Source organism: Rana temporaria, chromosome 7, assembly GCF_905171775.1.
Source record: "Rana temporaria chromosome 7, aRanTem1.1, whole genome shotgun sequence".
Taxonomy (NCBI): Eukaryota; Metazoa; Chordata; class Amphibia; order Anura; family Ranidae; genus Rana; species Rana temporaria.
This window is the reverse complement of record NC_053495.1, coordinates 171,295,961-171,322,880: the sequence shown is the minus strand read 5'-3', so window position 1 is coordinate 171,322,880 and position 26,920 is coordinate 171,295,961. Positions and strand designations below refer to the sequence as shown.

Here is a 26,920-nt window from a genome sequence, read left to right as displayed (position 1 = left end):
ATGTATATTGAACCATTGAAATATGTTACCCTGTGGCTCTCTGTGTCCAGACTCCCCCCCCCTGGCTGGCTTGATTCGTGTGCCCCTCCTGTCCTTCAAATATTTTTCTCTTCCAGACCCAATGAATGATATTAAACTAGTATCGTGGAATGTCCGCGGTTTAAACTCTAAATTCAAACGCTCTTTAGTCTTACAGTACCTCAAATCCCTGAACCCCCATATTGTCCTCCTGCAAGAAACCCACTTGGTGGGTAGTAAAACCCTTTCCCTGAACAGGAGCTGGATACAGAGGGCAGTACACTCCACTTACTCCTCATACGCCAGAGGTGTGGTCATCTTGCTGCATAAGAAATTGCAATGTAATATAGAACATGTGGTGACGGACCCTCAAGGGAGGTATGCTATTGTAGTCCTCACCGTAGACTCTCAGCTGTTGGCTATAGCGAATGTTTACATCCCTCCCCCCTTTCACAAGGAGGTGTTGTACCTGATTTTAGAGAAGATTGCCACCTTTGGTCCACTAAAATTGCTAGTGGCTGGGGATTTTAATAATGTGATCGATTATGAGTTGGACGCTTCTAACCCAAACCGGGTGCGGAATCTGGATCTCGGGCACTGGGCAGATATGGCGGCTTTGGAGGAGGTGTGGCGGTGGAAACATCCTGGTGAGAGAGGTTACTCCTATCTTTCCCACGTCAGCTCATCCTCCTCCCGTATTGATCTGGCCTTTGCGAATCCGGCCCTCCTGCCGCTGGTGACCGATGTTGGTTACCTGGCCGGGGGTCTCTCGGATCACACCCCCTTGCAGGTGACGCTGTGCCGCCCTGGGGGGGGTAGTCGGAGAATCTGGAGACTACACCCGGGGTGGGTTGATGAACCATCGGTTGAGCCGCTGGTTGCCGGCCATATTGCTGAGTACTGGGAGGTCAATGACGGCTCTACGGGTGGGCACATGGTATGGGATGCATTTAAAGCGTCCACCCGGGGTGTGTACATCGCTGCTATCAAGGCTGCTAGGACTGAGAAGAATTCAGAGTCGGAGGCGCTCCAGGTCCATGAGGTTCGGTGTGCGAAGGCTCATGCTGAGGCGCCCTCTGCCTCCACACTTGCGGAGTTGCAGATGGCCAGAAGGGCCTTCTTGGTTCATCTGCAATCTCTTACGCAATGCACGTTTAAATGTAAGGCGGAAGACTTATTTGAGAAGGGGGACAAGAACGGAAAATTGCTGGCATACTTAGCGGCAGATGCTAGGCCTCATGTGGCAATTCCTTGCATACACACGGCAGGAGGAGCCTTGGTGGGGGACAGGGAGGGGATAATGCAGGCTTTTGTGTCCTACTACTCTGACCTCTATGCGGCTATCCCACAGTATGACAATCAGGTTCTGACGGACCTGCTGGACTCCTTTCCGATCCCGGTGTTGCCTGGGGAGGCGGTGGAGCTCCTGGAGGCTCCTTTTTCTCCTAAGGAGCTGACTGTGGCTATTGCTTCCTTCCCAAATGGAAAGGCGCCGGGTCCTGATGGGATTCCGGCAGAGTGGTACAAGACTTACTCTGAGGTGGTCTCGCACAGGTTGCTGACCCTTTACAGGGAATGTTTGGAGGTGGGAAGTTTGCCCCCCTCGTGGTACGAGGCCCAGGTGGTTGTGCTTCCCAAACCAGGGAAGGACCCCCTCCATTGTTCCTCATATAGGCCAATTGCTCTACTGAATATGGACCTAAAAATTTTGACCAAGATGTTAGCTAATAGGTTGATGCCCTGCCTAGAACACTTAATTTCACCTGACCAGACAGGGTTCATGCCCAAGAAGGCTACAGATATTAACTTACGCAGAGTGTACGCCCACACACAGATTGACGGGGACATATCTCACGGGGGGGCCCTGGTGTTTTTCGATCTTGAGAAGGCGTTTGACTCCATTGATTGGGGCTACATGACCCAGGTACTGGAGCGTATGGGCTTCGGCCCTGTGTTCCTTAAATGGATATCATTGCTATATAGTAGTCCGGTGGCGGCAATTCGTTTAAATGGTGAGGTGTCGTGCACCTTCCCGGTATTCAGAGGCACCAGGCAGGGGTGTCCCTTGTCGCCGGGCTTATTTGCCCTGGTGATGGAACCCCTGGCAATTGCACTACGATCCTCGCCTCAAATTGAGGGAATCAAGGTGGGCACTCTGACTGAGTCACTAGCGCTTTACGCAGATGACCTGGTTTTGTTTCTGGGGGATACCGGTCCTTCCCTACATGCCGCACTTTCATTGATGAGCAGGTTCTCTGTGGTCTCAGGCCTCAAGGTCAACTGGACCAAGTCAAAAATCCTCCCACTCAGGTCCCATGTGTCGCCTAGACAAGCTGATCCTTCTAATCCCCTACAGTGGGTAACTCAGATTAGGTACCTGGGGTTACAAATTACGAACTCTGTGTCAGACTTTGTTAACCTCAATGTGTCCCCATTGTTGAGCACTGTCTCCAGGAAGTTGAACTCCTGGAAGAATCTCCCCCTGTCCCTCATTGGTAGGGTCAATCTTATTAAAATGAAGATTCTCCCTCTCCTGCTTTATACATTTAGGAACACTCCGGTGTGGATCCCAAAGTCCATTTTTAAGGCCATAGATGGTATGATCTCCTCCTTCTTGTGGCAGGGTAATCTCCCTCGTCTCAAGTTGGCCATCCTTAAACAACCCTGGGGGGAGGGGGGTTTGGCGGTACCCGACTTTCATAGGTACTTCCTGGCAGGCCAGCTGACGGTTGCACACCGTTGGCTGACTTCTGCTCCGGACGATGCTGCGGTGTCGTTGGAGGCGGCTTGTGTGGGTTCCTATGAGGCGCTCTCCTACTTAGTTTATAGAGGCCCGAGGGCCCCTTACCCCTTGACGCACTCCATGAGGTCAGTGATTAGAGCATGGTCTGTGGCACAAGAATTGAGGCCTTCTGATCGCCTCACCCTCTCCCCTAAAACGCCTCTATGGAGAAATCCTAATTTGTCACACTTTCTGGACTACCCGGACCCGGTGGTGTGGGCGGCCTATGGGATAAAGACCTTAAGTCACATTGTGGGGAACGGTATACTTCTGACGTTTGATGAACTAAAGGCGCGCTATGACCTTCCCAATACCCATTTCTTTAGGTTCCTGCAGTTGCGCCATGCATTCCTGGCTCAATTTGGTGGGGTTCCTTTGACTTTAGAGATCGGGGATTTGGAATCGCTGGCCCGTAGCGAATCACTTCCTAAGACGGTATCTAGCCTCTATCAGGAGTTCTTTCAGGACACTACCAGGCTGCTGTCGCCCTGCAGGAGTGCTTGGGTGGCTGTAGCCCCGGGACTGGACAGGGACGACTGGGACGATGTCTGGGGGGCGGCATTTCAGGCCCTGGTCTCCACTAGGGACAGGCTTATACACTACAAGTTCTTGCATAGGATATACCTGACCCCGGCCAGACTGGCTAGAATGTTCAGAGGTCAGGGCTCTGCCTGCTGGCGGTGCTCCATGCCCTCTGCCGATTTTATGCATGTCTTCTGGGATTGCCCCCAGGTCAGGGCATACTGGCAGGCGGTGGTAGATTGCATTAGGTCGGTCACCTCTATCTCGATCCCCATGACTGTGGAGGTGTGTTTGCTGCAACTAGTTGAACCCCTGGCCACGACCAGGGCTATAAGGACTCTTCTCATTCTGCTGCTTTTTTATGCCAAAAAAAGAATCATCCTTTCGTGGAAAAGCTCCTCAGCCCCAACGGTGACAGCCTGGAAGGCGTTAGTCAACAAAGCCATCCCATTCTATAAGGCAACTTACTTGAATAGAGGGGCTTTGACCAAGTTTGATAAGGTATGGGGGGGCTGGATGGCCTCTGTGGATACAGTGTCAGATTAAGCTGGATGGGTAGGAGGCATGCGTGGTCTGACGGCTGAGGGGGTCAGGGAAATTGTGGGTAGGGGCGCAGGATATGTCTCATGATGACTGTTCACTTTGAAAAGGGTACTTGTTACTGCCTACTATGGAGGGGTTCGGTCCTCCAGGATGGAGTGCGAGCATCCGTCTCTTAGCTCGGTACTGGGGTCAAGGGTCGGCAAGAGGACAACACTCCACTTGCCGTCGCCGCACCGTCATAATACGTCCACAAGGTGGCTCTCCTAGGCGAGATCACGTATTATGACGTCCTGCCTTTTAGCCGCCACTAGGGGTGCACGCGCGCCCCCCGCTCGCCCCCGACTCCCGTGCGTGTGCCCGGCGGGCGCGATCGCCGCCGGGCACACGCGATCGCTCGGTACAGAGCGGGGAACGGGAGCTGTGTGTGTAAACACACAGCTCTCGTTCCTGTCAGCAGGGGAAATGCTGATTTTCTGTTCATACAATGTATGAACAGAAGATCAGTGTTTCCCCTAGTGAGGCCACCCCCCCCCCCCACAGTAAGAACACACCCAGGCATACTTAACCCCTTCCCCGCCCCCTAGTGTTAACCCCTTCACTGCCAGTGGCATTTTTATAGTAATCTAATGCATTTTTATAGCACTGATCGCTATAAAAATGCCAATGGTCCCAAAAATGTGTCAAAAATGTCCGAAGTGTCCGCCATAATGTCGCAATACCGAAAAAAAAATCGCTGATCGCCGCCATTACTAGTAAAAAAAATATTAATAAAAATGCCATAAAAATACCCCCTATTTTGTAAACGCTATAACTTTTGCGCAAACCAATCAATAAACGCTTATTGCGATTTTTTTTTACGAAAAATATGTAGAAGAATACGTATCGGCCTAAACTGAGGAAAAAAAATGTTTTTTTATATATTTTTGGGGGATATTTATTACAGCAAAAAGTAAAAAATATTCATTTTTTTCAAAATTGTCGTTCTATTTTTGTTTATAGCGCAAAAAATAAAAAACGCAGAGGTGATCAAATACTACCAAAAGAAAGCTCTATTTGTGGGAAAAAAAGGACGCCAATTTTGTTTGGGAGCCACGTCGCACGACCGCGCAATTGTCTGTTAAAGCGACGCAGTCCCGAATCGCAAAAAGTACTCTGGTCTTTGGGCAGCAATATGGTCCGGGGGGTAAGTGGTTAACTTACCAAATCCTCTACTTCCCTATGCTTCAGTGGTGGATTGTCCCTTAACATCCTCACAACCCTGCATTGGTCTTGATAACATCAGGACCTTAGACTGCTGGAGTTTAGGGGCGAAGATGCTGCAAGGACTGCTCTAGCAGCACAAAGGAGCAGCGGATCAGGTAAGTAAAACTACAAGGCTGCTAGACCTAAATGAGCAATTTCCCAGAGTTGGGCTTTAAAGGGGTTGTAAAGGTTTGTGTTTTTCCACCTTAATGCACCCTATGCATTAAGGTGAAAAAAAAAGTTCACCTGCTCGGCTCGTCCCCGGCATCCTCTTCTCCACGGAGTCTCGGGGATTGATTGGATAGATTTATAGCAGCGCAGCCATTGGCTCCCGCTGCTGTCAATCAAATCCAATGGCGTGGTGGCTGGGGGGCAGGACCGAGTCATACACTCTATGGATGCCCAGTGTATGACACGGGAGCGCGCCCGCAAGGTAACCCCCTCGGGATAGGGCTTCCCAGAAGGGGTTAGCTATTGTGGGGAGGAGCCGAGAGAGCCGTCCGTGGGACCCCAGAAGAGGAGGATCGGGGCCACTCTGTGCAAAACGAACTGCACAGTGGAGGTAAGTATGATGTGTTTGTTATTTAAAAAAATGAATAAATGAACCTTTAGTACCACTTTAAGGCACCACACAAGTCAAAATTATAGTATGTATTTCATATTATTTATTGACTTGTATGGGTCCTAAAAAGTCAAAAATGCCCTCTTTTATTTTATGTTGGAATGTTTAGCTTTAGGCCCCTTTCACACTGGGGCGGGAGGCGCAGTGGCGGTATAGCGCCGCTAAAAATAGCGGCGCTATACTGTCGGAATTGCCGTGGGATTCGGCCGCTAGCGGTGCGGTATTAACCCCCGCTAGCAGCCGATAAAGGGTTAAAATCGCCCACAATGCGCCTCTGCAGAGGGCGGTATTACCGCGGTTTCCCATTGTTTTAAATGGGAAGGAGCAGTGAAGGAGCGGTATACATACCGCTCCTCTCACCGCTCCAAAGATGCTGCTGGCAGGAGACTTTTTTCTCTCCCGCCAGCGCATCACCTCAGCGTGAAAGCCCTTGGGCTTTCCCATTGAGAAGGCCGGGCAGGAGTTTTTCAGGCGGTATAGCAGCGCTATTTTTAGCGCTGTACCACCTGAAAAACTCCTTAGTGTGAAAGAGGTCTTAGGGTGTGACAGCTTCCCCGCATTACAAATTACAGAAGGATATGTTAATTGTTGTAAAAACTAGGCCATCGTAAACATTCACGACCCATGTTTCCAGGAGTCGTCTGACCACATGGGCTAATTTTTGTGGACTAATGGGCTAATTCTATAAACAGAGATTTGACACTGTTACCTAAAGATTGTACTACTAAGCAGAAGGAAACACAACTGTGTTAGTATGGGTATTACAGTGTCTGAAGGCACAATAATGTATTGTGTAGTAGTCTTGCACCGATTTCTCTGAAGATTTCCAGACCCTAGAACAGGCAATAAATAGCATTGCTGGATTGAATTGTCCCTAAATAATGTTTATTTTATTTCCACGTGTCTAATTCGTCAATTATAAACTGCAGATGTTGCTGGCTCGGTGTAAATAAGCACATGCCAACCAACACAGGAAACAACAAAGGAAAGCAGGAACAAAAATACATTTATAATCTTGAGCACACAGTGTTGTTTGTAAGCCACTAAAGCAAAGTAAGTGATTGTATTACATAAATTATTAAATAAAAACATTCCTCTGGCAAATACACAAAGTTCAAATGACTCAAATCTGGATTTAGCTTCACCTTCCTATTAGGGAATGTTGCACGTGTTGATTTCCAGGTATCTTTTCTTTAAAATTATTTTTGTCTCTTACATATTCTACAGCTCAAACCAATCACATCTGCCCATGTCCACTAAACATCCTCCGCTCTAATGGCGCGTACACACGATTGGAATTTTCGACAAAAAAAGTTTGATGTGAGCTTTTGGTCGGAAATTCCGACCATGTGTAGGCCCCATCGGACATTTTCTGTCAGAATTTCCGACAGCAAAAATTTGAGAGCTGGTTCTCAAATTTTCTGACCGGAAAAGTTTTTGTCGGGAAATTCCAATTCTCTGTATGCAATTCTGATGCACAAAAAGCCTATGCATGCTCGGAATCATTGAACTCAATTTTTCTCGGCTCGTCCTAGTGTTGTACTTCACCACGTTCTTGACGTTCGGAATTTCCAACAACATTTGTGTGACCGTGTGTATGCAGCACAAGTTTGAGCCAACATTCTGTCGGAAATTCCAATCGTGTGTATGTGGCAAAGAGTTCACACTTGGGCAGCTTCTGAAATAGATCTGCGGTGGATCGCTTTTCAGAAAGTGGTTAAGCTGACCCTGCCACCTCCAGAATGCCTGTTTTTTTTTTTTTTTTACTTTTTCCTTGCCGAACAGTAATTTTTAATGGGACTAAGAGGCCACAACCTCAAGCCAAATGGTTGGCTTGTGGTGGAAGCAAGCTCATATTGTCCTAAACAGGCAAGTTCAACAGGCAGTGCCACTTGCCAACTCAACCAGCTTTGTTAAATGTATCATGGCGCAAAGCACAGTGGCTGTGGCATGTGTACAGCCTTCTCTGGCTGTACAGTGGCCCAGATTCAGGTACGATTTGCCCCTTTTTTACGGAGGCACAGGGCAGCGTTTTTGCCCTGCGCCCCCGCAAATTATCTGCGCTGCGCGTGTGCGCTCTTTAAAATTGCCCTGCGTAAGGGCGCCTAATGTAAATGATCCCGTAGGGGGCGGGAATCATTTAAATTAGGCGCGCTCCCGCGCCGAGCGTAGAGCGCATGCTCCGTTGGGAAACTTTCCCGACGTGCATTGCGGCAAATGACGTCGCAAGGACGTCATTTGCTTCAAAGTGAACGTGAATGGCGTCCAGCGCCATTCACGAATCACTTACGCAAATCACGTAAATTTCGAACCTCGCGACGCAGGAACGACGGGTATCCTATAGCATTGCCTGCGCCTGCTATTAGGATGTGCAACCTTACGCGAAACCCGACGTACGCAAACAACGTAATTTGCGTACACAGGGCTCGCGCAACGGTGTGAATCGGCGTAAGTATGCAAAAAAAACACAATGGGAACGCCTCCTAACGGTCATCGCAACAATGCAGCCTAAAATCTGCGTGGCATAAGAGCCTTATGCCACGCAGATTTTAGGCTGCAGTCGGCGTAACGAGTTCTCTGAATCAGGAGAACTCGTTACGCCGGCGCAAGTCAGCAATTGCGCTGCGTAACTATGGTTACGCAGGCGCAATTGCTTACTGAATCTGGGCCAGTATCTTTTAGGTGTGTGGCGGGTATTGAACCACACCTTAACAACACGTGTTTATTGCCTCCTTGACAATTGTGTGGAAGAGATCTAGGGCTTTATGCGCATGGCACATGGTTGCATGAACTATAGTTGACTAAGCTTAAAATGACCCCCACATACCAACTAACTCCTATACTATACTATCCTATACTAACAGCCATGTAAAAGGAAGATGCTTATACTTATCTATTCTCAGCTTGCCCTGATCTCCCCAGCGGACGGCTTCAGGGAAGAGGAGAGAGATGGAATGCCTGGGTGGTGACCATAGGTGTGCACAGCCTATTGTATTAGGGTGCGCACCCTTAAGCTCAAACACATGCATGTGTATGTGTCTACATATATATGACGCCGGCACATTGATCTCCCTGTCGGCATAGTGAAAGAGAAGAGCATAAACACTTCCCTTATGGCAGAGATGGTAAGAGGGAGATCTTCCCCATATTCCTGCTGCTATACAGAACAATAACACTAATATGCATTGGGGTGATTAGGGTGTGCCTGGGCACTCCCGGCACACCCTGTGCACACGCCTATGGTGGTGATATCACCCTTAGGCTTACTATGGGGCATCTGTTGTTGGCTATCCCTCCTCTTCCCTGAAGCCATCCACTAAAAGCCGATCATGTGACCAGACTGGAGGGCCCTGAGAAGAGAGAAGTATAAGTATCTTCCTTCAAAAGGGAAGTTAATATAGGTGTTAGAAGGGGGTGGGAGCCATTTTAAGCATAGTTAGTTAATTATGTTAGTTAACAAATTATCACAACATCCTACACACTGGGGAAAACTGCTTGTGTGAAAATTAAGCCTATGGTCCATGTCACACTAGCGATCCTGTCCTAAAGGAACCAGTTGCTAAAAAGAACTCTCACTTGTTCCTATGGCATTCCTCCCTCCTGCCCAAATGCCCCAGAATCTTTCTGACCTGCCAAGAAAACGGTTTTACAGCAACACCCATGGTAGGGCCAGGGAGGGAAGGATGTCATAGGAGCAGGTAAGTGTTTTTTCTTCTCTCTTAGCAATCTCACCACTTCCACCAGCAACAGGATTGTTAGTATGATATGGGTCTAAGCCCTCATTAGAACAGTCATACCTGCAATGTGTGTTACACAGTACTAGCATCGCTATGACAATAACAACTGATGGAATTCACATGGTGTACAATCTCATGCTTCTGTGTACAATTTTTTTTTTTACTTGTAAGCAAGTTTATGTATTTTTGGTCATTTAATTTTATAAGAAACACATGTTAAAGTCTAACTCCACATTTATTATCCCTTTAAATAGTTTGTTTGGGCCAAGCGAGCCCAAACAAACTATTTAGTACTAGACCAACAGGTGCGCTTGCTGGGCATGCTGTATGAAATGTATGTAGCCTAAGCTGTGTTTCGGCAGTGGAAGGTGACTTCCTATTGCACTCCTGGAATAAAATAGAGCTGGGCTGAGCGCTGCTCAGCCATTCACAAGAAGCTTTGTATTCTATGAATGAACACAAATGAATACAAAGTTTCCTCTGATTGGCTGAGGGCCCCCATCCATATTGAATGTGTAGATGTGGGAATCAAGTAATTTTTTTCATTCAACCCGCTGGTTGAATAAAAAAAAAAGACTAATCTATGGATTGATTAAAGCTAATATTCACCCATAACTTGAAAGTCCCTTCTGTCCACCCCTTCTCCCCTTCGTTACCTGTATAGCGGCTTTTTTTTGTTTACTCTTTTTTAGAAAAAGAGTTAAGTCCGCTTCCAATATATGTCATTTGCCTAGGCGAATGACGTGTACTGTGACTGCAATGCCTTATGGACTGTTTTCATCAGGCAAACCTTTTGTGTGTTGGTCCCATCATTTTTTTTTCCATCAGTGGAAAAAATAGAACATGTTTTAAATTTTTCCTATGGATAAAAAAAAGCGAAAGAAAAATCCGATCGTCTCTGTGGAACTCCATCGGACAAAAATCCACGCATGCTCAGAATCAAGTCAATGCTCAGAAGCATTGAACATCATTTTTTTCGACTCGTCGTAGTGTTGTACGTCACCGCGTTTTGGCACGATCGGATTTTTGACTGATGGTGTGTAGGCAAGACTGATGAAAGTCAGCTTCATCGGATATCCGACAAAAAAATCCATCGGATCAGATTCCATCAGATATCCGATCATGTGTACAGGGCTTTAGTGTTTAATTCAAAGAGGCAGAGGGTGGCAGGCCTACCGATGGATCATTGTAAGGCCCCCTCGGAGAGCCAGCGGGATTCCCGATGACGTCACACACAAATATGGCAGCTCAAAACCCAAGTGGCAGCTGATGGGAATAGGATCTTGGCTGAAACCCCTCAGTGGGTGAGTATCCAAACTGGTAAGCAGCAGTAAAGAAAATAAAAAATAAAAATACAGGTTGGGAAGCTGAAGAGCCACTTTAAGGATGAGGCACAAAAAATTAACCCATATCGGTCAAATACATTTTAGGCCCCATTCACAGCTTGCATTTAAAGGGGTTGTAAAGGTTTTTTTTTTTTTTTCACCTTAATGCATCCTATGTATTAAGGTGAAAAAAAAACCTGGCAATGGGGCCCCCCCCCCCCAGCCACCCCGTTTTACTTACCTGAGCCCGTTCACCTGCTGCGCTCACCCCCAAATTCCTCTTTGCCACTCAGTCTGGCCATTGTTTGGCTAGATTGGATGGATTGATAGCAGTGCAGCCATTGGCTCTCGCTGCTGTCAATCACATGCAATGACATGGCGCGCTGGGGGTGCGGGGCCGAGTGATACAGTCGGCGGCTATAGCCGCCAGCTGTATCACGGGAGAGCACCTGCAAGAACCTACCCCTATGGGAGAGAGCTTCCATGGGGGTTAGTTCTTGCAGGGAGGAGGCGAGACAGCTGCCGAGGGACCCGAGAAGACCAGGATCGGGGCCACTGTGTGCAAAAAGTGCTTCACGGGGGGAGGTAAGTATAACACGTTTGTTATTTTTTTTTTTTAAACAGGAACCTTAAGTGTTCCTTTAATGTGTATTCTAAATGCGGTGTGTTAAAAAAATAATCCAGCTTGATGCATCTTTAATGCGCTTTCATGAAAATGCATATTATAGGGTTCAATGGTAACACACTTAAAACTCACTGCACAGATGTGAACCGATCCTTACTATAGTCAGGTCACTAAAGGATGCATTCCGATAAGTTGCTTTGGGTTATTGTACTTTGCTGGTTGCTTTTTGCCTTCTAGAATAAACTTGTTGGACATTGTGCAAGAGGCTCTGTCCAAGGTCACATAATGAAGTATTAAATCTCACGCAGGGCATGCCCTGGGGTCACTTAGGGTTTGAGATATGTGCCAGGTTCCTTTGGTACAGGCACATGTGCTTTGTGTAAGGTATTCCCTGGAGTCATCCTGAGTGTATGAAGAAGGTAGAAGGGCTTTCCTCTCGGGAGATTAGTGCCTCTAAGTATAGGAAAACCAGACAGCTTCTGTTATAATCCACGTGATTTGGGATCAGTGTCCAGATGGTTTTTTTGCATGTGATTTGTGTTTTTTCCACATCCAAGTGTAGAAACAGAGTGCTGCATTGTTTGCAAACAGGTGCAGGGAGAACGTTACAAATCATTCACTCCCAGGTCTGAATTCTCTGCCAGTTTCCCCAGCTATTTGGGCTTGCAGTGGCATATCTCCCCTAATGACACACTATAATTAGAAATGCTTTATTCCCAGGGAAAGTCATGAATTCTGAAGAACTGGTAGATCCTAAAATGCTTAAAAATTGTAATCCTCGATCTGTACCAGATTCCAAGAAACCAGTTACAAAAATATTTTCTTGACGCAACACAATCCCAACAGTTACCCACAGTTACTGCCCACAAGTCTCTGGGATGGCGTTGTAACACTAACAACAGATGTGTTCTGGTCACACCTTTCGTCTTTCTGGTCAGAGAAGTTTCCCAAAAATGTACGAACTTCATCATTCCAGAAATCCATCCTTTGCCATTTCCTGAATACTACCAAATCCTGTATCCACCTGAAATGGAGAGATTCCTCCCCTCCCTTGATACCCCTGTGATTATGTAGAGTAGAAGATTTTAGAAAAGCTGACACAACGCATACCGAACAGCATAGTTTTACTGGATTGACTTCACACTCTTAAGGCCCATACACACGACCTGACTTTTTGACAACAATGGTCCGACGGATGTGTTTTATCAGACAATCCGACCATGTGTATGCTCCATCGGACAATTGTTTTGGGGTTTTCAACGGACAAATGTTCGCTCTGAATGCTCTCAAACCTTCCGGCAACAAATGTCCGATGGAGAATAATCTGATTGTGTAAACACAAGTCCATTGGACAAAAGTCCAAAGTACAAACACGCATTCTCAGAACCAATGATAAAGATCAGACAAAAATAGCAGAAGTTGTCCAAAGGGTGGGGTTAAAGAACTGAAAAAACATGTGATTTGGTGGACTTGGCTGAAAAAGTTCTGCCGTTTGTATGCATACCAAGTTCACGGCCAATGCCCCTTCAAAACAAAAATCCTCGGAAAAGTCAGATGGAAGTCTGATCGTGTGTATAAGGCTTTAGAGGGGGGAAAGGGCAAATCCCTACTTCAAGGAGACCCTTGATCCACTTGTCTGCACCCTAGCACCCACCTGAGGGATACTTCTTCCCAATTTTCTCCCCACCCGTTCTTCCTCTCCCTACCATCCCTCTTGTTGTTCCCCCCTACTTTCCCTTTTCACCTCCAACACTACCCCTTCTTCCCACACTTCCCACCTTCTGCCATCCCCTATGCCAATTCCCCATAATAGCCTTCCCACACAACTCTCTGACCCCAAACTTTTTACATCTCCGTACAAAACCTCCTGACATTTGACAGAACATGAAAAAATTACCCAGAAATTTGTACCCCTTTACCCATTTCCCATAGACACAGTTATAAAAACAATATAACAACTCTATATTTTATACCTAACCTTAGTAAAACCATTAGATATTGTGTGTTCTGTATCAATGCTGTATTAATGCTGTATTAACGTACTTGTTCTGCATCTCATACAAAAACATTTTATTGGTAAGTTAATCAAATCTATAGAACCAGACTTGTAGTAGTTGTAGGAGATATTCGCTCAGTGGGTTTAGGTGATGTTAGGGCAGATAAGGTGAGTCTGATGTCTAGGTCCACTCATCATAGGTGAATCTTATGTCCACTCCTCTCCTTCAACCTGCAAATGATCCCTGATAGATGGTTTTGGGGAAGAAAGTGATGGCAAGGTTACACCCCTGGTCTGATCACTATTGTCTACCTGCAGAAACCCGCACAGATGTCTCTGAAATCGGCCCCCGAAATCGGGACTGACATGCGGGAATGAAATCATGCAAGTTTAGCTGAACTCGCATGATTTCCTTGAGTTGAGTTGAGTTGCTGCCATGTAATTGGCTAATTAGTAATGTGTTACCAAGCAATAGAACAGGTGTACCTAATAAAGTGGTCAGTGAGTGTATTTGGGAGTCATTCTTGAAGGACAAGAAGGAACGCTAATGTTGGTTCAGGAGGCAAGAACTTTTTTTGCTTCTGATTAAGACCTGCTTTGTAATAAAGGAAGACTGGTGGCCACGCATAGTCCCACATGTTTTATTTCTTTTCACCCTTCCATTAGGGTGACCACGTGTCACGGACTGCCCGGGACAGTCCTGCATTTTACAGGTCTGTTCCAGGTCCCGGGCACCTTCATTCCAGGACAATACAGTGTCCCGGAATGAAGCTGACACAGTCACCTCTATCTGTTGGCCCCAAAAAAGGCCACCACATAGCTGCTTTACTCACTGACAGCACTTGTCCTGGCCGGGAATGTCTGGAGAGGCACAATCCCTGTCGCCTTTTTGTGATTGGAGAAATCATAAATCCCACCTCTTGTGTCTAATCACAGCAGGGCAGTGTAAAGCCAGTGTTGGAACAAGGTAAAACGGGTCTTGACCAGTCAGGACACGTACTGTCAGTGAGTAAAGTGGCGATGCGGCTTCATTTTTTGGGGGCGTGATCAGTTCTTATGGGTAGAGCGCGCATCCGTTGCCCCAGCTGTGCTGATTCATTACAGCACAAGCTGATTTTTGGGAAGGGGGTCCCTGAATGGCCGTTTGGAAATGTGGTCACCCTACCTTCCATAAACACTGATTGTTATTTAGTGATCTAATAGTCTGAAGAAAAGTATAATGAAGACTTGATTTTGATCATATCTCCCTTTGTATCTTCAGCTTGATGTCGGGATTGGCCGCTCTTGATGCCAAAACGTCCAGCCGTCTGGGCATTATCACAATTGCCTACTACCTGTGGACCACCTTTGTGGCGGTGATCGTGGGGATAATCATGGTATCCATCATCCATCCAGGGGGTGCAGCGCAAAAGGAGAACACAGGACATAACGGGAAGCCGGTCATGAGCTCAGCGGACGCTCTGCTGGACCTGATCCGGTAACTGAGCAGCAAGTGGCTGAGTTATAATGTAACACTCAGCAGATTCCTCCAGGTTTGTCAGAGGTTGTGCAAAGAGGAGTTTTTAGTGATGAGCAGTAGGAAATGAAAGACAAACATTTTTGATTTCCGATAACTTATCATATTCTGCACATTTCTCTATCCTATGTATCTATAATAGTGTTGTGAAATCAGCAACTTGTACTTAAAAGCAGTTTTAACCCTAAAGCTGGTCATATAGATAACCATACAGGTATTAAATATATAGCAGTTGTTGCAATGAAAGATGCATCATGGGACCATTTTCAAGATTTGCAAGAGAGACCTGAGTTCTAAGAGCCCTACCATACAGCACAGCCAGGTGATGGCACTAAGTCAGTGAAAGACTTATTATACAGGATTTATAAAGTGCCAACAGTTTACGCAGCGCTTTACAATATAAAGGGGGACAGCGCAATTACAATACAGTTCAATGCAATAGGAGGGCCCTGCCCATGGAGCTTACAATCTAAACGGAGGGGGAGGTGGTACAAAAGGACTGGTAATAGTGACAAGGATTGACCCCTGACACAACCTCAGGGCGAACCCCATTCTGCCATTTGACCCAAATCATAAAAGTGAAACATGCTGACCAGAGAGAGAAACAGTCTACATCTTCACCTTTCCAATGTTCAGCCAGAGAGAGACCGAACCCATTTATTCCATAGCCCTATAGACAAAATGACATCACACACATAAGCACATTTGATTGGTTCAGTTCATATAGTTCAGTCCCTTATTACACGCCCCTGTGACGTCTGTTCTTGGCATACTGCACACGTTTTAGAAGTCTCTAATCAGCACAAATGTCTTCGTGTCATACAGGGATGCCCATTGAATTTCACAGGGGCAACATTCTTCAGTCGATGGGATGGGCCAGAAGGAGGGAGTTTAGGAGTGCAGTAGAAGGGGCCAGCTGTCTTCACTTAATTACTTCCTGAAGGTTCCTTTAACCCTATAAAGTAACAGCATTGTAACATATTTTCACACATACATATGTAACATTTGAGTAGCTCAGGAGGAAAGTAATCATAACACAAAATATTAATTTTAGTGAATTCCATCACAATAGCTGCAGGTTATGATCTGATGGAGGTGACTTATGTACAGTTCTTAGATGGAGGTGGGTTAGGCTTCCCTGAATAAATGCGTTCTTAAGGGTCACCTAACAGTGTTCTCTACACCCCCCCCCCCCAGCACACCTGATTGGCTCCTAGATCTACCCTTCCTTCTCCCATTTCTGTTGTACAGGAGATTGGGAGTGGTTTATATCTTGTCCAATTCAAGCACTTACATCAGGTGCATTAAAATTAACTACAAAGCTGCTCTAATCTGTGTTATTTGTATTTGCCTGGAGTTCAGCTTCAAATTTTTGTTCAGATCCACATTAGGGCATTTTCATATAAAACAGTGTTTGGTGCGTTGACTGGATCCGCAACTAAGTCATATATATATAAATTCATAAATGAGGGCCTGTTAAAGGAATTAGAGTCCCACAGACTCAAAACGTAGGGCGCACCAGTGCAAAAAATAGTAAAAGAGAAAGTGTAATGCCGCGTACACACCATCACTTTATGTGATGAAAAAAAAAGACGTTTTTAACCTCCCTGGCGGTATGATTCTGTCAGAAAAAACATGCTAAAAGCGGTACCATTATTTGCAAGGAAATTTGGCGTTTTATATTGTAGGTCTGTAATTTTTAGAAATAACTCACTTAAATCTGACCAAACAAGATTCTAATAGGCATCCCAGGTATGACATTTTTTTAAAAACAAAATTATAAATTATAATATAATAAATAATTATAAATAATTATAACAAATAATAATATAATTATAATAAAAAGTATTCAATAATGTAATCAAATCAAAATCACTGAAATTTGCTCAGTTGCAGAATTGTTGCTGTCATTATTTTTTTTTTTTTATGACGAATTTCCCCACAAATCGCTATCGCACAATTCTGCAAGTGATTATAATTTATTATCGCTGTTTTTTAGCTGATCTAAAACTATTTTTGACATAAAGGGACACTTTTGGTTGCTATGGACAATCTACAGTTTGCAGGGAGAAAGAAACGTTTTTATTATATAAAATGACATGCATGACACAGGACAGACCACTAGGGACAGGGGGGGTGTGTTTTTTTTACATACAGTACTGTAATCTATAAGATTACAGTATACTGTATGTAAGGTGTTTGTTTACTTTTTTGAATTTGGCGCCGTTCTCCGTCCCCGTGCGTCGTAACGTCGCAGGGAACGGAGATCGGCGTCACACGGAGGCACTGTGTGAATCGAGCGAGGTCCCGCTCGTTCACACAGCGCGGTGGCATTGCTGGATCCAGGGACAAGGTAAGTAACTTGTGCCTGTGGATCTAGCGAGGCAAGCCCGAGTCTGACTCGGGGTTTCCGCTCGCAGCAGGAAAATCTAACCCCGAGTCAGACTCGGGAAGACCGCCAGGCAGGTTAAAAACGTCACTTTAATTGACTGTGTGTGGGGGAAAACGTCGTTTTATGTCTTGTAAAAAACGACCAAAAAAAATTGAAGCATGCTTCAATTTTATGTGTCGTTTTTCAAAAGTGCACTTTTTACTTCACAGAAATTGACTGTGTGTAGCAAAAAACGTCATTTTCTAAGACGTTTTTTCATCCACGCATGCCCAGAAGCTACTTATGAAGCGAGCTTCAATGGTAAAACGTGGTGGAACGTAACCTCACTTTGCAAGATCATTGTGAGAAAACGATGGTGTGTAGGCAACTTCGTCTTTGAAAATTGAAGTTTCAAAAACGTCATTTTTTTACTTCACAGAAAGTGTCGTTTTTTTTCATCACATAAAGTGATGGTGTGTACGCGGCATAAGAGATTTTCTTTCGCAACGAAATTACCTGTTTTCTGAATTCAGTTTTCAAAAAAATATGTATTTCCACATGATGTAATTAAGATGTCTACCATTTTTGCTGTGACCCTTCCTGAATACAAAGGCAGTACTGTGGGAAAGCTCCCTGTTTCTTCTTTGCTCTAGAAAATAAGTCGCAGTATTCATAACATTTACAAATAATGAGATTTGCATGCTCCTAACCTCAACTATAAACTATCTGATTTCCATTATGTTCTCGTTCATTGGCTCACAGATATCCAGTATGTGGCATAAAGACGTGAGTGAATTTACACTAGGTAGAAACTGACCTTATAACAATGCGTGCGATTATGTTGGAAGGGTTCCCAGTGTAATTTCACTACTTGATAGTGAGTAATAGGAATCAAAATACTGTAATCCCCCACAACCCGAATGACAATCTGTCTGATGGTCATGTGACCTTGTCTTTCTAGAGCAAGCTGAAACTGACCTAAATGCTGCTAATTACCCCTAAAAATGGCATTTTAAGGACATGTACTGATTGGCCTTGTGTCCTCCCAATTTTTAATCATCTCACCTCTAAAAATGATAGCGAGCTACTACAGCCAGCTACTAGAATTTTTACTCTTTAACCACCTCAATACCAGGCTTTAAAAACCACCTCCATACCGGGCCTATTCTGGCACTTCTCTCCTACATGTACAAATCATCATTCTTTTGCTAGAAAATTACTCAGAACCCCCAAACATTATATATATATGTTTTTTTAGCAGACACCCTAGGGCAGTGATGGCGAACCTTGGCACCCCAGATGTTTTGGCACTACATTTCCCATGATGCTCATGTACTCTGAAGTGAAAATGAGCATCATGGGAAATGTAGTTCCAAAACATCTGGGGTGCCAAGGTTCGCCATCACTGCCCTAGGGAATAAAATGGCGGTCATTGCGACTTTTTATCTTGCATGGTATTTGCGCAATAATTTTTCAAATGCCTTTTTTTTGTAAAAAAATGGTTTCATGAATTAAAAAATAACAAAACAGTAAAGTTAGCCCAATTTTTTTGTAAAATATGAAAGATGTTACGCCGAGTAAATAGATACCTAACATGTCATGCTTTAAAATTACGCACACTCATGGAATGGCGCCAAACTTCGTTACTTAAAAATCTCCATAGGCGACGCTTTAAAATTTTTACAGGTTACCAGTTTAGAGTTACAGAGGAGGTCTAGTACTAGAATTGTTGCACACGCTCTAACGCACGCGGCGACACCTCACATGTGTGGTTTGAATGACGTTTACATACGTGGGCGGGACTTACGTGTGCGTTCGCTTCTGAGCGCGAGCTACCGGGGACAGGGGCATTTTAATTGTATTTATTTATTTTTTATTTTACTTATTTATTTATTTTTTACACTTTTTTTACATTTTCAATTTTTATATCTATTACAAGGAATGTAAACATCCCTTGTAATATGAATAGTGTGTGACAGGTCCTCTTTAAGGAGAGATGCGGGGTCAATAAGACCCCACATCTCTCCTCCAGGCTGGAAAGAATGAGATTGTGAAAAAAAATTCACAGATCTCATTCTTACTAGCTGCAATTGCGGTTTGTTTACTTACGGGTACCCGAGCGTGACGTCATCACATCGCGCCCGGGCCTCCGAAGGTCATAGAGATGTCCATTTGACCATCCTCACCCTTTCTGTTTGTCCTGGTGACTGCTGTCACCAAAATGTAGACATGTGCAATTCGTTTCGTTCTGAATTAGTTTTTCGTCAAAATGAACGAAAGACTATTTGACAAATTTTTTTAAAACAAATTTCCAAAAATTTGAAAATCAGAAAATCCAAAAGAACGAAAATCCAAAAATAAAAACAAAAATCCGAAAATTCGAAAGAACAAAAATAATTTGGATAATTTAGTTTTTTGTATTTTCTATTATAGTTAAATTATTATCCATTATTATAGTTTTTTTTTCTTATTATTATTTATTATTAATAATAATAATAATAATAATAATAAAAACTATAATAATAGTTATAAACTATTACATTTATAGGTATTGGAATTTCCTTTCAAATTTGGCTAACTGTTAGTGGACTTACCGAATACAAATTTATCTGAAGTTACGAATTATCCAAAATAACGAATGCCTCATCTATACAAGTGGAACATAACAAATTTGAATGCATCAGAAGTCATGAGTTAATGAAATAACAAATACTGCATCTAAACGAATATAATGTAACGAATACAAATGCATCCGAAGCTATGAATTATCAAAATAACAAATACCGATCATAACGAATGACCTGTTGTACGAAAAAAAACCTAAAAACTAATGAAACAAAAACAAATTGTGAAATTAAAAGAAATTTGAGATTTTCCTAGCTTGTGACGGAAAATATTGATTATATGATGACAGGAGGCTCATATCTTGTGCATTAATCTTCCTTTATTAATGCTCACAGCAGAATACATTTCTAATAACTTTAATGTAAAAAACTTTTTTAAAACAGACTACCCCTACAGTAGTCCATACAATCCTTAACCACGCCCCTGATAGTGACCCCATAAAAGGGGCTGTCTGTGAATGTTCCTCCTCTTTCTTGATGCGATAATCTTCATATAAAATGGTACCAGAAAGAAGGATCGGAGCGTGTCCTTGGAGCGACGACCGGCCGGTCGACCTCTGAATGGCTTCCAACGGGAAGTGCACCATCAACCATGACCCAACAGGGGTTTCAGGAGCAATAAATCCACAACGAGGATTGTCTAGCGAGCTGTCTTCCAACGTGAAAGCAGAATACGATCAACCTCCTAACCGGATTATCCGTCCGCCATTACCAGCTCGGCCCTCAGTAACCTGCGAAAATGAGAAAACAATCGTAATAGGGAGGGTCGGGAGGGAAGATACTCGCCTCCTGTCATCATATAATCAATATTTTCCGTCACAAGCTAGGAAAATCTCAAATTATATATCAGACAGGAGGCTCATATCTTGTGCAAGTTCAAAGCTCAAATACATAAATAGATATGATAAAAAACACAAGTCATAACTCTAAGGGAGAACCGCTAGAGATACATGGTCCTGAGGTCTGAAATAGAATTGACGGAACGTGGTCTCGGAAGACCAGTCCGCCGCTCTCAAGAGATCGGAGAGAGAGCCTCCTGAAGTGACTACTTTGGTAGCCATGGCGCCCCTGGTGGAGTGAGCCCCGAACAGGGTGACGTCGATCCCCGCCATTTCCATGGCGGTTCTCACCCATCGTGCCAAGGAGGCAGACGAGACAGGTAGGTGGGGTTTGACATAGGATATAAGGAGTTGAGAAGAACCTGTAGGGCGTAAATTAGCCGTGAGGGATTCGTATGTCTGAAGACACCGAACGACACAGAGGAGGGGATGCGTAGGAAAAGAAGGGTAGAAAACCGAGTGAATCGCAGTCTTGGTCCTGCGTACAATGGAAAATTCAACGCCGTGTGGCGAAAATTGCCTTCTGGAGACGTCAAGAGCTCTAACATCTGAGACCCTCTTGATGGAAATTAAACAAAGAAGGACCGTCAATTTTATAGATAAAAGTCTCAGGGACAGGTCCGAATTGTCCCCCCAACTGGCGAACATATCAAGTACCTTTGAAACATCCCAGGTCACTTGATATCTAGGCCTAGGGGGACGTTGAAATTTTATGCCTCGTAACAGCCGGCATACTAAAGGATGTCTGCCCACCGGCAAAGAATCCACGGGGCAATGATAGGCTGAAATAGCCGATCGATAGATATTAATAGAACTGTATGCCTTGCCGGATTCGAAAGACTCTGTCAAATAATTAGCCACTAGTGAAACAGGGGCCTGTATGGGATCAACCTGTCGTTGATCACACCAACGAACCCAGAGTCCCCAGGCTGATCGATATGCCGATCTAGTCCCGGGGGCCCAGGCCAGGGAGAGGAGATTCCGAGCCGAGACTGAAAGGTCTCTATCTGCGATCGGGATCCCGAGACTAACCACGCTAGAAGTGGCAGGTTGTTCTCCAGAACCATGGGATGAGGATCCCCGGTCGGATTGGTGAGGAGGTGAGGGGAGAAGGGGATCAGTCTGGGGTAATCTACAGCCATTCCCAGAAGCAGAGGAAACCACGGTTGGGTCGGCCACCATGGGGTAACTAAGACCACTGTCGCTCCCAGGTAGGTTATCCGTGGGAGAAGTCTGGGGATCATTTGAAAGGGGGGAAACGCGTAGTGTGTCCCCTCTGGCCAGGGCTGGCGGAGAGCGTCCACCGCATGTGCCTCCGGATCTGGCCTCCAGCTGAAGAAGCGAGGTAGCTGACGGTTGAGGCGTGAGGCAAAGAGATCGAAAGATAGCGGACCCCAAAGTTGCTGCAAACGAAGAAAAATTGATCGATCCAATGTCCAATCGCTGGAATCTCGGAGATATCGAGAGTTCCAGTCGGCTACCGAGTTGGATACCCCCGGGATGTACTCCGCTATAGGGGTGATGTTGTGAGATAGGCAGAAATGCCAGAAGTCCCTCGCGATATATGCCAGCGTCTTGGATTTGGTGCCTCCCAGTCGATTGACATATTGCACTGCTGCCACGTTGTCCATGCGAAATAGAATACAGCATGTGGACGTGTGAGGCATAAAACTCTTGACAGCGAACAGGGCCGCCAAAAGTTCCAGTGCATTGATATGCAGGGAGGTTTCCGTAGCGGACCACGTCCCTCCTGTGGAGGACGTCCCGCACCGGGCACCCCAACCCCTGCGACTGGCGTCTGATTCTATCACGACGTCCGGAGAGGGGTTGAAGATGGTTTTGCCGTTCCATTCCACGGCATGATGAAGCCACCATCTCAGTTCCTCGGTAGTCTCTTGACATAAGGGAATTTCGTCTGAATACCTGAGGCCTTGTCTCAGGTGCATAATTTTGAGCCGTTGGAGGGCTCTGTAATGTAGTGGGGCTGGGAAAATGGCCTGGATGGAGGCCGCGAGCAGGCCCACCAACCGTGCTAGAGTGCGGAGGGATAAAGAACCTCTGTTCAGTGCTGCCCGAATCTCTTTGCGGATGAGCGCAAGTTTCGTTTTGGGTAGACTGAGGGTTGACTGGATGGTGTCTACCGTAAAGCCCAGGAATTCTATTTGTTGGGCTGGAGTTAGGCTGGATTTCTCGTAATTGATTACGAATCCCAGTTCTTGGAGTAGGGAAATTGTCCAAGACATGTGTAGCAGGGCCTGATCTCTGGAATAAGCCATGATGAGGATGTCGTCGAGATAGATAATCAGACGAACACCTCTGTTCCTTAGAGCTGCCACCACTGGTTTCATCAGTTTGGTAAAACACCATGGGGCAGACGAGAGGCCGAACGGAAGGCAAGTGAATTGCCACATTCTGCCTTTCCACGGGAAACGAAGTAGATGTTGCGAATTGGGATGAATGGGAACCGTAAGATATGCATCTTTTAGGTCCACTTTCACCAGCCAATCGCTGGGGTGGAGAAGGTCTCGGAGAAAGTGGATGCCTTCCATTTTGAAATGTCGGTATTCGACATATTGGTTCAAGCCCTTCAGGTTTATCACTGGGCGGAAGCCTCCCCCTTTCTTGCTTACCAGAAACAGGTTGCTTATGAAACCTGGGGAAGAGGGATCTACTTCTATAATGGCCTGTTTCATGACCAGATCTAGAATCTCTTTGTCTATGAGGCGTTCTTTTTGTTTTGCAAACCGAATGGGTGGGGGAATAATGTTGAGAATCGGAGGGAATAGTAGTTCTATGATAAACCCCGTAACGGAGTGTAGGATCCATGCGTCTGCCGTAATCGCAGACCAATGTTGGAAAAAATACCTCAGGCGTCCCCCCACAGGAGTGTAATCGAGTGTGGTGTAAGGTATGCTCACCGGTATGAGGTCGGGATCGTGGGTAACCTCGTCCACCACGTCCGCGCCAGGATCTGCCTCGAGGAGGGAAGAACGGTGCGGGTTGTGCCATAGGAGTGGCGTAGGACGGAGCCTGGTACTGATATTGGGCAGTGGATCTGCCCTGTGGCCTGAAGAAGGAAGAGCGGCCGGCAGAACGGCCTCTATTTCTGCCGGCCCTGTTAAAAACCTTGTTTGTGCCCGTTTTTCTTAGGGAGTTCTGAGCCTTATCCAGACTGGAGAACAGTCCAACAAATTTATTAATATCCTTGATGACCATGTCACCAAAGAGCATGCCTTCGGCTGCTGGGCCAGGTTCAGATTCCGCCAGGTGGGATAACTGGGGGTCTAAGCGCATCAGGATTGACCTGCGCCTTTCTATTGAGCATGCTGTGTTTGCGGTGCCAGCTAGGCACAGGGCTCTCTGTGCCCAACCTCTCAGCTGCGGCAAGTCAACTGGTTGTTCAGAAGCTGCCGCCTGTTCTGAGAGGTTGAGTATTTTGGTTAACGGGCCCATCAGATCCAGGACGCGGTCCTGTATGGCTCGGAAAGACCGTTCAATGCCCTTCTTTTGAAATTTTCCTGTTTTTAGCAGGTATTTCGTTAAAACCGGGTCAACTTCCGGGGTTGCTACCACTTTCTTGGGAATGGAGGGTCTGGGACATTCGGCCCTCAATTTATTGCGGCTACCCTTGTCTAAAGACTTCCTTGCCCATAGTTCCACGTATTGCGAAACATGTGGTAAAGGGGTCCACTCTCCAGAACGCGGGTGTGTTATGGCGTCTGGGTGAAAGAAGGGTTCGCCGAGGGCGTCCAAAAGGACTTCGTCCTGCGTGGCAGGAGTGGCTGCTGTGTTAAGAGCCGTAGCCCCAGCATCTTCAGTATCCGAATCAGAAACGGATCCTTCCGATCCCTCTAAAGGGTCGGCAGAGTCCTCCTCAGAGGAGTCCACGTAAGAGTCAGGTTTTGCTCTTCTGGTGGCATTAGGTCCCTTTTTCTGGGTCTCCCTGAGATTCAGGGGTCGAGTTGTGTCTAAATGATGCTGGGGTTGGTAGACCGTGGTGGGTGCTACCTGTAGCATATTAGTTACTTCCCCTGCCGGGGAGTCATGGACCGCAAGGGTGTGCTTCCTTTTTTGTAAGGATTTTCCCTTTTTATTAGGCGGTTCACCGCACTGAAGCGGGGTCGGTGTCACATCCGTGGGTTGTAATGCCCAGGGGGATGGGGTGGTGGCGGCCAGGGCGGCCTGAATAGACATCTGTATGATGTCCTGGAGTTGGGCGGCACTCAGGGTGTGTGAGGTGCCTGTAGCTTGCATATCCCCACTGGGGTTCAGTGGATTAGTATCAGCCATCCTGTGAGTGACTTTAAGGCAGTATGCCAGTAAAGGGTGTTATCTAGATAGGCACAGGCCGTTTAGATATGAATATATATTTTTTTTATTATTTATTTATTTAGTTCCCCTTGGGTATTAATTTAAGGCACTATGTGATCAGCACAGGGTCTAAGGTGGCTGAGGAGTAGTCAGCGCTGGGGCTAGCTAAGAATAGGGAGATACTTAGCTAAGTATTGTGCTGGCAGGCTCCTGTCCTATCCTCTCCTCCGTAGGCTCCGAGTGGCTACAGAGGAGAGGGGAGCCTCAGAAACTGCAGCGGCCCGGGAACGAGATCTCGCGAGATTTCGTCCGGTGCGCGCTGATTGGCTGACCGTCGCACGTGGGCGGAGACGCCCCCTAAGAGCGCGCGAGTGTCGTGAGGAAGAAGAGGACACTAATGGCGCCGTGCCAGGTAGACAGCTGTGTAGGATGTCGGGAGGAGAAACGCTCCCGACACCCTGTTGATTGGTGTCGCGCTGTATAGAAAAAGACACCTAGCGATATTAAGCAGAAGCGTTAAAGGTAAAGGCACAATAAAAAGTCCTGGGACACAGGAAAAGTTGAGAAAGCTAAGAGCTATAACATTGAAGAGATTATAAGTAATAAGGGAGAATATACATATATATATATATGTAAGTCGCAAATATGTGAAAAATAGGAGACATTCTCTAGAAATCCTATAAAAATAAGCAATACACTATAAATGAGTACTTATCTGATCTGTGAGCAGAAAGAAAGAGGGGGAACATTCACAGACAGCCCCTTTTATGGGGTCACTATCAGGGGCGTGGTTAAGGATTGTATGGACTACTGTAGGGGTAGTCTGTTTTAAAAAAGTTTTTTACATTAAAGTTATTAGAAATGTATTCTGCTGTGAGCATTAATAAAGGAAGATTAATGCACAAGATATGAGCCTCCTGTCTGATATATAATCCCAAATTTTGAGTGGTCACCAGAACAGGAATAGAGGACAAATATTCCACAAATTCTGGGAACCCTGGAGAGAACCAGGGATTTCCCTCACTTTGGAAGGATTTCCTCTCACTTCCTGGAGAATGCTTGTAATCCAAAGCACTCGCATATCAAAGCGATTTTCCCCATAGAAGTCAATGGCATGTGGCCAGAGGTGGGGGGGGGGGGGGGTTGTGCCAGAGAGACTCGGAAATACTCAGAGATGGCCCAGATGCACTCGGAAACCATAGGCAAGGCTCGGAAACACTAAGGCCTCGTACACACAACAGAGTTTCTCGGCAGAATTCACCGAGAAACTCGGTCAAAACCCGGATTCTGCCGAGAAACTCTGTCGTCTGTACAGTTTTGGCTCGATGGAGCCGCCGAGGAACTCGACGAGAAAATAGAGAACATGTTCTCTATTTTCTCGTTGTCCTCGTTCTTCTATGGGAGAAGCCGGCCCGCCGAGCTCCTCGGCGGCTTCATCCCAAAACTCGACGAGGAACTCGACGTGCCAAGCACGTCGAGTTCCTCTGTCGTGTGTACGGGGCCTCACAGAGGCTTGAATCCTGCTCGTTTTGCGAGACAACACTCTCAAACCCAGTCAGGATTTAGAAAAATAATTGCTCGAATTGGGAAACGCTTGTTAACCGCGTTACTCGCAACCCGAGGTTTCACTATATTACAGTGTATATATATATATATATATATATATATATATATATATATATATATATATATATATATATATATATCTATATATATAAAACTCAACGTGTGTGTGCATGTATGTATGTATGTTCCAGCATCACGTCCAAACGGCTAAAGATATTAACATGAAACTTGGCACACATGTTACTTATATGTCAGCAACAAACATAGGATAGGTGGTTTAA

At 45.6% G+C, this 26,920-nt stretch overlaps 1 protein-coding gene across 1 annotated transcript in view; it reads left to right on the top strand.

Moving 5' to 3' along the window:
* The window catches only part of SLC1A7 (solute carrier family 1 member 7), a 102,395-nt gene that overhangs the window by 49,799 nt on the left and 25,676 nt on the right, over positions 1-26,920 (top strand). Inside the window, exon 3 of the mRNA XM_040360457.1 lies at positions 14,674-14,889. Within this exon, the coding sequence (XP_040216391.1) occupies positions 14,674-14,889 (216 nt within the window). The remainder of the gene's footprint in view (positions 1-14,673; positions 14,890-26,920) is intronic.